At 49.8% G+C, this 9,588-nt stretch overlaps 1 protein-coding gene across 1 annotated transcript; it reads right to left on the bottom strand.

Annotated features, from left to right (window-relative positions):
• Positions 1-1,863: 1,863 nt before the first annotated feature.
• Positions 1,864-7,615, bottom strand: LOC144178923 (uncharacterized). The gene is made up of 3 exons (XM_077707069.1): positions 6,744-7,615; positions 4,576-5,224; positions 1,864-3,198 (listed from the first exon to the last, which is right to left on the bottom strand). Exons 1-3 carry the CDS (start codon positions 7,613-7,615, stop codon positions 1,864-1,866), a joined length of 2,856 nt encoding a protein of 951 aa, XP_077563195.1.
• Positions 7,616-9,588: the final 1,973 nt, after the last annotated feature.

Below are 9,588 nucleotides of genomic sequence, written 5' to 3'. Positions count from 1 at the left end.
GCACGAGAGCGAGTATAACTTAGTTACCTTAGAAATACATCTGCTCTTCTTCTTTTTATAGCCAGCACAGCGGAAAGTTCTCTGATAGAGTCGGTTTTTCGCAAAAATCAAATATTTTAGTGGTAATTTTAGAATTATGCATTTTAATGTGAGCATATACAAGTCAGCATGTGTATTTGCACAAACATTTTAATCGTGATTTGTAGTGGGAAAAGAGCTATTTGATTTGATTTGATTTGATTTTTATTTTTTCGGGAAAAAACAACAAACAAATCACTTTCGCGCAAAGGGAGCCGGGAAAAAAGCCGTAAGAAACGGCTTGACGAGCCCCAGCCCCCCGGTGCAACAGGCGGCAAGTGGCATTGGGAATATTAACAAAAATCAACACAAAAATGAGACTGAACAAGCAAGCAGCCAGATGCAAACAAGTAAAATGCACACAAAACAGTAAAAAAAACTCTCTTTGATGAGTAAAATAACCGCTTATACATTGCTACAAGACGACTCCAGGGCATTTAACAGGGCGGGTAATTGATAGTGAATTCTTTCGTACCCATAGTTCGTTCTAACTCTTGGACTTTCCCAACGTTCATTTACACGCAAATCTCGCACTTGTTGTTTTGCCTTCAGCCCGGAAAGTTGTATCATGAACGCGTCATTATTCTTAAGAGCTAGTTGGTGTCGTTTTAAAAGTGTGGAGTGGTAAAGTTCCGTTACAGGTAATAGGTTCAAGGACATGAAAATAGGTTCCGTATGGGCGTCATACGCGGCATTAACAATTGTACGAACGGCTTTCTTTTGAATTCTTAACAATTTTTCTATGTTGCTTTTCGTTGTTGTACCCCAAACCAAAGGTAGTTATAAAGTAACAGTTTTATTTCCTGAGGGAAAAAAAATCTGAATTTACACATGATACCTACTGCTTTAGACAGTTTGTTCAGAACAGCTTCTAATTGGTCGTTCCAAGACATGTGCTCTTCTAAAAGTACTCCAAGACTTTTTACTACGCGGACAAACTCAATCTTTTTTGACCCAAGTCTCAGCTCGACATCTATCTCAGCAGGTTTTCGCATGGCACGGAACAGAACAGCCTTCGTTTTCTTTTCATTTATGGTCAAGGAATGGGCTTTACTCCAAGCATCCAATTTATTTAGCAACGCATTGCCGGTTTCTATAAGATTGCCGAGGTGTTTTCCTGTAAGAAAGAGGCTCATGTCGTCGGCATAAATGACAAATTTCGTTTCTACGTCAATATTAACAACATCGTTGATATAAAAATTAAAAAGCAATGGACCCAATATACTGAACTGCGGCACTCCTGTGTTTACAGGCCTTAATTCAGAAGCAACACCGTTAATTGTCACCTGTTGATAGCGATGTGCAAAGTAAGATTCAATTAGTTTTTGAAATATTCCTCTAAAACCATAGCACCCCAACTTTTCTAGTAAAATCTTGTGGTTAATATGCAGGCCTCACAGGCAGCCCTCGACTTACGCCAAGAACGCCTGCTTTCCTGATTGATGACGACAGTACTGACGATTAAAACCGAAACTTTATGATAAACTGAATAAGAATACACATGGTGGTTAAAATCAACAGTCCATGCCATAAAAAGGCAGTGGTGTGCGACCAGCTGCCACACCTTGGCTCATTGTCTCTGCAGTGGGCTGCCACACCCGGGTTCATAGTCGAAGCAGGGCGAGGGTTTGCCCCAGTGTTGTGTGCCAGTGGGGGGAACACGCCAGATGGCGGCAGACAGTCGGAAGGTGGTTTCGGTTTCGTTTGTAGGATTCAGGTGCCCTTCGTAGCGATGGGCATTACACTCCCCGTCTGGTGCACCGCTTCGTGGGCGCCACAATGGTATCAGGTAGTCATCAGACGAACAATGTCTGATATGGGACGGATGAACATCTTAACGATCCCGTTTTTTGCTGTCTTGACTTCAGCCTTTCGACTGTGCCCGTCGGCGCTGAGTATGCACTGAGTGACGACCCCGACCGGCCATTCACACCGGTTGGCTTGTTTCTCCTTGAGCAAGACGAAGTCTCCGACCTTGAGGTCAGGTAGAGCGATCTGCCACTTCCTTCGCTGTTGCAAGGTAGTCAAATACCCGGTGCGCCATTTCTTCCAGAACTCACTGGCCAAGTTTTGCACCTGGTGCCACTGACGTCGGTACAGATTGCTTGGTAGAGCTTCCCCAAAGGCTGAAGTTGAAGCTCCCAGCTTCTGCGTCAAGATCACCGTTGGTGTGAGGATGATGGGGTTTTCCGGGTCAGAGGATACGGGAACGAGAGGCCTTGCGTTTATGATAGCTGAGACCTCTGCCATGAAGGTCGTGAGGACTTCGTGGGTCAGACGGTTATGATGCGTCTGAAGCAACATGGAATCCAATATCCGACGAGCGATACCTATCATTCTCTCCCAAACTCCACCCATGTGAGACCCATGCGGAGGGTTGAATACCCACGTACAGCCTTTCTCGTTGAGAAACTTCCCCGGTGTCGAGCTTCCCAGATCATTTGGGTTGATTCCCATCTCTCTGCACGCTCCCACAAAGTTTGTGCCACAGTCAGAGCGGATTTGTTTGACGGATCCCCGGATTGCCAGGAATCTTGGGAGTGCATTGATGAAACTGGACGTGTCCATCGCCTCGATCACCTCGATGTGCACTGCACGAATACTTAGGCACGTGAACAACACCGCCCAGCGTTTAGTGTTGGACATTCCACCTCTTGTACGGCGAGCAACAACCAGCCATGGTCCGAAGACATCGACGGCTACGTTGGTGAAAGGGGGCTCGGTGGTCAGCCGGTCTACTGGTAAATCGGCCATCTTCTGCTCCTGTGACCGCCCTCGCAGTTTCTTGCACGTGACGCACTTCCCTACGATGGACGAGATGCGTCCCTTGCCGCCGATGATCCACAGACCAGCCGACCTGACTGCTCCTTCAGTAAAGTGTCGGCCTTGATGCTGCACTTGCTCGTGGTAGTAACGTATGAGCAGTGTGGCGACGTGGTGTCGGCTCGGTATGATGAGAGGATGCTTTTCCTCTTCAGGTAGATCCTCTCTGCTGAGGCGGCCACCGACTCGCACAAGGCCGTTCCCATCAATGAATGGGTCGAGTCTTCGAAGGGGACTTTTCTTGGGAACAGGTCTTTTGTTCTCGAGGAGGCTTATTTCTTGAGAGAAGCAGTCTTGCTGAACAGCACGAATTACTACAGTTCTCGCTGTAGAAAGATATTCGGCGGCACTTTCCTGCGTGGTCAGACCCTTGACACGCTGCGCAGCTCTAAGAAGAAATGCCACTGCGCGAACAAGTGTTTTCCAGCTCGAAAACCTAAGGAAGCGCTCCGCACCGAGTTGCCTGGATGACGTAACTGCTGTGGCCAGCGTGTTGACTTCCGGGCGTAATTCTTTGTCCTCACTTGGAGATACAAGACTGAAGACAGGTGACGGTAGGGCTGGTTCATCGCCTTGTCGGAGAAAGTGGGGGCCACTGAGCCAGGTCGTGTGCTTGAGCTTCATCGCTGACACCATTCTTGTGCCGTGGTCCGCAGGATTCTCACTCGTGTGGATGTATGTCCACTGTTCTGGCCGTGTGGTCTTGCGTATACGTAACACTCTATTTGCCACATAAACGTAGAATCTTCTGGTCTCATTGTAGATGTAGCCTAAAACAACCGTGCTGTCGATGTAGAACTTCACTGCATCCGGCTGAATGTCCAGCTCGCGTTGCACGAGTTCAGCCAGTTCGACTGCAAGGACAGCTCCACATAACTCGAGTCTTGGAACAGTAGGTTCGGCCAGGGGTGCCACCTTTGTTTTTTCCATTATGAAACCCACATGTCGCGTTCCCTCTTTGTCAACAACTCTGAGGTACGCCACAGCTGCGACGGCTTTTGTGGACGCATCGCAAAAGATGTGAATTTCAAAAGGGTCATGGTTTGGGCCTGTTGGTGATGCATAATGGAAACTGAAAGCGCAAAATAGACACGGACAAAGAAAGGGGACAACAGGACGAGCGCTAACTACCAACAAATGGAAACTGAAAGCGCAAAATAGACACGGACAAAGAAAGGGGACAACAGGACGAGCGCTAACTACGCTCGTCCTGTTGTCCCCTTTCTTTGTCCGTGTCTATTTTGCGCTTTCAGTTTCCATTATGTGAATTTCCTTTCGCTCAGCTTCAAGCATTGTTGAAGTTGCGTAAGTCCGGGGGATCTGCAGGTCTTCCAGTGCCCCAAGCGAGCTCTTCCAGTCTTCCCAATCTTGCGCTCTGTGAGCTGGAAGCGGAGCATCCCAGTCATAGCCTTCCGCTGTGATCTCACGCAAAAAGTGTTTTGCCCGTGCTGTCACTGGAGCCACAAAACCCAACGGGTCATAGAGGCCATTAACAGTGGACAGAACACCACGCCGCGTGCAGGGTCTGCCTTGAGGTGGAGCACGGTATACGAACGTATCCTCGCGCACATTCCAAAGGAGCCCAAGACTGCGTTGCGCGGGCATCGTCTCTGCAGTAAAGTCGAGTTCCTTTAAGTCCTTTGCGTGATCTTCAACCGGAAATGCTTTTAGCACGTTCTCCTGGTTTGAAGCGATCTTGTGCAGACGTATGTTCGCCGTTGCCAGCATCTCCTGTGTATTTCGCAGCAGGTTGATGGCGTCTTCCTCGGTGGGAACTGACTTGAGGCCATCGTCGACGTAGAAGTCTCTTTCCACGAACTTCGCCGCTTCCTCCCCGTACAGCAGTGAGCCTTGTCGAGCCGTTCGCCGAAGTCCATAGGTAGCCACAGCGGGCGATGGGCTGTTCCCAAAGACGTGCACTTTCATGCGGTATTCAACAATCTCTTTTGACATGTCGTTGTTCTCGAACCACAAGAACCTAAGAAAATCGCGATGATCTTCACGGACAAAGAAACTGTACAACATTTTCTGAATGTCTGCCATCACTGCCACTGGCTCCTTCCTGAAGCGTATCAGCACTCCTATGAGACTGTTTGTGAGATCCGGACCTGTGAGAAGGACACTGTTCAAAGACACTCCTTTGTACTGAACACTGGAGTCGAAGACGACCCTGATCTTCTCTGGCTTGTGACGGTGGTACACCCCGAACAAAGGCAAGTACCAGCACTCCTTGCCATCAGCGAGCGGTGGAACAGGTTCTGCATAGTCATTCACAAACAGTTCCTTCATGAAGGCCACGAAGTGCGCGTTCATTTCAGGATTCCTACGCAAAGTGCGGCGTAGTCCGAGAAGGCGGGACAAGGCTTGTTGCCTGTTGTTTGGCAGCCGGGGTTTCGGTATGCGAAACGGAAGAGGACCAACCCAGCTGTTAGACTGATCTTGGACAAACTCGTTTTCCATTATGTCAAGGAATGCTCTATCTTCTATAGAGGGAGCGAGCTCGTTGTCCTCACTAGTCGTTTGGAACAGCGTACAGGCAAAGTTCTTCGGTTCCGTTGCCAACCCGTAATCCAGCGTGGGATCACGCTTGCCGGGTGACGCCAGGACAGGGTGCTCTTTCACCACAAAATGGTTGTCACAAGGTTCTAGCAGAGATGGACGTCCGTCGCTCAAGATGTGAGTCTTCAGCACGTTGATGGTACCTGGCTTCCGCGTCCGGCCGATGCAAATATTCCCAACTATCACCCAGCCTAAGTCGTGCTTCTGGGCGTAAGGCGCATCGTGTGGACCGTTGCATGTCTGACGCACCTTATGGGCCCTAATGATGTGCCGGCCAAGAAGAAGCGATATCTCTGCCTCTGGTTCCAGCGGAGGGATGAAACAGGCTATCGACTGGAGATGTGGGTAGCACCGAGCAGCTTCAGGTGTTGGTATTTCGCTCCTGCTGTTAGGAATGTCATTGCACTCAAGCAACGGTGGAAGCTTCAGGTCGACGTCACCACTCACACCTTGAACCGAGAAACCGTTCGCCAACCTTGCAGTAACTTCCGTTATTCCAGAGCATGTCCTCAAAGTGTAGCCTGTGGGTACCCCATCAACACGGAAGAGATCTAGGAGCTCCGACGTCACCAGTGACCGATTGCTCTGATCATCTAAAATGGCGTAAGCCTTTACTGCCTTGTGCGGTTGAGAGTCGTGGGTTACGTTCACCAGGCAGATCCTCGCACAAGACCTTGCTTTGATCTCCCTTGTCACCCACTTCGGTGCGCGTAGCAGTTACGCTTCCTCCTGCCTCTTGAGTGTTGTCTTCTCCTTCTGCAGCTTTAGAAGGGCTGTATGTCCGCGTAACCATCGGGTGAAGCGCTGCATGGTGTTCGGTAGACTCACACACAGAGCACCTAACGGCTGTCTCACATTGCTTCGAGAAGTGGCTCGTAGACTTCAGGCACTTGAAGCAAATCCTTTGCTTTCGCAGAAAGGTGATGCTGTCGTCGAATGTCTTCCCAAGGAACACACGGCATTTTTCGAGAGAATGTGGTCTCTTATGGATGGGGCACCACTTACTTAGGTCCCTCAATTCCTTTTCTTTTTGTCCGTCGGCATTCAGGGTTGTCGCGTAGCAGCTTTCTGGTTTCGAATCCACATCAGTTTTCCTGGAGGACACTGTTGTCTTTCCTTTGCCGGCGTTGGAAGCCTGCTTCTCCCTCCTTGGTTGGATGTCAGGCAAAGTATTCTGCTGACGGAGTATGAAGCTCGGGTCATTCCGCATTTCAGCTTCGTCTCTAACGAATTTTGAGAAGAATGAAAATGGTGGGAATGCGGTGTTATTGCCTTTTTTATACTTTGAGCCCGCCGACATCCATTTCTCCTGAAGCCCAGGTGGAAGCTTTGCAACGATGGCGTTGACACCTCGTGCTGTGTCCAAGTACTTTAAACCAGCAAGGTGTGGGTCAGCCTTCGCTGTCTCCAGTTCAAGGAGGAGGTCGCCAAGTTCTCGGAGCTTCACGTTGTCCCTATAGGGTATTCTCTGGAAGTCTTCTAGACGCTTCATGAGGGCATCTTCAACGACCTCAGGACTGCCGTAGGTGTCGTTCAGCCGTTTCCAGACAGCATTTAGCCCTGCCTCGTAGTCTTGCACGTACACGGACCGGAGCCTACTAGATTGTGCAGACGACTCCGGCCCAAGCCACTTGATGAGCAGGTCTAGCTCTTCCTGGGCAGAAAGGTCGAGGTCACTCGTCATTGCCTTGAAGGAGGATGCCCATGCCCGAAAACCATCGGGGCGGTCATCAAACCGTGTCATCCTAGTTGACAGGAGGTCCTTCCGGCACAGAAATTTTACGACGCCGGTCATTTCTGAACTGGCGCCGCCTGAGGCCAAGGCGTTCGTTGATAGCTGATCCGCCTGCCGGCTAGTCTGGTGCTCCTCAATCCGGGCATGCACATTCACTTCATCATGGACATCTCCGTGATCGGCCTCAGTCATGCGAGGTTCCGAAGAGACATGCCTTGGGTCATGCGTGGTGGCTTGGGCCAGAACGTAGCCCTCAGTGCGCTTATTTGAGTCAAGCAAGGGGAGCGCACGAAGGCTCTCCCCGCCATCCTGCTCCGCGGCAGTCTCCAGAACACCCGCATGCGCGTCTGCCGCAGCTGCCTCTTTTTCGTGGTGCAAAATATCGAGTTCAGCGTCGAGTTTGGCTTTCTCCACCTTCATGGCTGCTTCTTTTCGACTGAAAAGCACCTCGCTTTGGCCGCTTCTGCTGCCGCGCGTGCCTGCGCCGCCGCTACGGTAATCGTAGACGAGCTGGTTTGCTGGGATGACGAAGACCGCTCGGAACGGGTGGACCGAGAGCTCTGCGACGTTGTGTCCTGCGCGGTGTTGCGAACCGCACGGAACTTGTCTAGACATCCCATGACGAGCTCGTCACGCTTGACGTCAATTTCTCTTTGTTGGTCGCGTTGTAGTAAGCTTTCAGGACAGTTCGTGGTCACCAAGAAAGCCTCGTATTTGGCAGCTGCGTCTTTATATTCTGCGAAGCTCGCACGAAGCGTGTCCTCGGTGGTTTCAAACTCCCTTTGCTCCGCGCCCGATAGCTTTCGCAAGACGCGTTCAACATTTGACCAAGCTGCATCTAGTTCGGTGCAGTGTTCTTCCCGGTCGGCCTCGTACTGCTCTTTCACATTCAACGAGAGCTTGACTGCTCACCGTGGTCTGGCCCCACTCGCAGCTCCCGCGCTGGCGCCCCGGCATGTTGATTCAACGTCGTCCATGCCAGCGGCGGGAAGGCTCGTATTTCATGCAGCGCCTGAGTCTCTCGTGGACGCGCGCCGTGCGGAGAAACGTGATATGAGCCCACCTTGCGTTTCGCGTGCCGTCGGGAGTTGGAGCGCTTGTAGCGTGCACCGTGCTTGGTGTAGGCGATTGTCGCGGCGAAGCAGAAAGATGCCTTGCAGTAACGACGTATCCTCAAGCACTGGAGCGTTGCTTAAACGTCCGTAAACTTCCGATGGCGTCCGAAAGCGTGGGTTGGCGTCCGGTGGCGACGAAACCTTGCCTTTTTACTTTGCAGGCCTCACAGGCAGCCCTCGACTTACGCCAAGAACGCCTGCTTTCCTGATTGATGACGACAGTACTGACGATTAAAACCGAAACTTTATGATAAACTGAATAAGAATACACATGGTGGTTAAAATCAACAGTCCATGCCATAAAAAGGCAGTGGTGTGCGACCAGCTGCCACACCTTGGCTCATTGTCTCTGCAATGGGCTGCCACACCCGGGTTCATAGTCGAAGCAGGGCGAGGGTTTGCCCCAGTGTTGTGTGCCAGTGGGGGGAACACGCCAGATGGCGGCAGACAGTCGGAAGGTGGTTTCGGTTTCGTTTGTAGGATTCAGGTGCCCTTCGTAGCGATGGGCAGCACAGTTAACGCAATCGAAAGCCTTAGAATAGTCGACAAATATACCTAATGTGTAATGTTCTTTTTCAAATGATTCCAAAATATAGTCTTTCTGAGTCAACAGAGCTGTCTCTGTTGAACGTCCCTTTCTAAAACCAAATCGGCACTCTGTTATAAGGTTGTGTTTATCTGAAAAATTAGTGATGCGGATGAGTATAAGTTTCTCAACACACTTGGAAAAAACCGGTAGAATGGAAATAGGACGGTAGTTTGTGAAACTGTTAGTGTCGCCATCCTTAAATATTACAGCAACTTTGGCTAGTTGCAGTTTCTTTGGAAAAACGCCTTCTGCAAAAATGCAGTTCACTATATGTTCAAGAATTGTAGAGATTATATTTATGACATATTTACCTGGTTGAATTTGCAGGCCGTCAATGTCAGAACATTTGCTATTTTTACTAGACATAATAATGGTTGATATTTCATGCGCTGAGGTGGGTGTTAGAAATGCGCTCTCTGTGACTATTAGGTTCTGTGGTTATTAGGTTCAATAATTCATAGAATTTTGTTACTATCAGTGAATGTTAATATCAAACAAGCAGCAACTACTAACCGCCCGGTCTAGACTAGTAACGGTTCCACACTTAGTGGCAGGACCAACGCACAGTTCTGGGGAGTAGTAAAGTTCGTAACACGAACGGCTGATCATTGCGGTTGATCATTGCCCATAAAAGCGGCTTTAACTAACCACTTCTTACGTATATGGAAATTAATACTACTACAAGTGAC

Source organism: Haemaphysalis longicornis, unplaced genomic scaffold, assembly GCF_048455015.1.
Source record: "Haemaphysalis longicornis isolate Haplotype H1 unplaced genomic scaffold, Haemaphysalis longicornis Haplotype H1 scaffold_4, whole genome shotgun sequence".
Classification (NCBI taxonomy): domain Eukaryota; kingdom Metazoa; phylum Arthropoda; class Arachnida; order Ixodida; family Ixodidae; genus Haemaphysalis; species Haemaphysalis longicornis.
This window is presented reverse-complemented; position numbering and strand designations above follow the sequence as displayed.

Coding starts and splice junctions, on each gene's coding strand:
- LOC144178923 (XM_077707069.1), bottom strand. CDS start 7,615: ATGAAGGTGGAGAAAGCCAAACTCGACGCTGAACTCGATATTTTGCAC. Junction 5,225..6,743: donor TGGATGTCGGCGGGCTCAAA/GTATAAAAAAGG, acceptor CACTTTGCGTAG/GAATCCTGAAATGAACGCGC. Junction 3,199..4,575: donor TCGCTTCAAACCAGGAGAAC/GTGCTAAAAGCA, acceptor CGTGCTGTTCAG/CAAGACTGCTTCTCTCAAGA.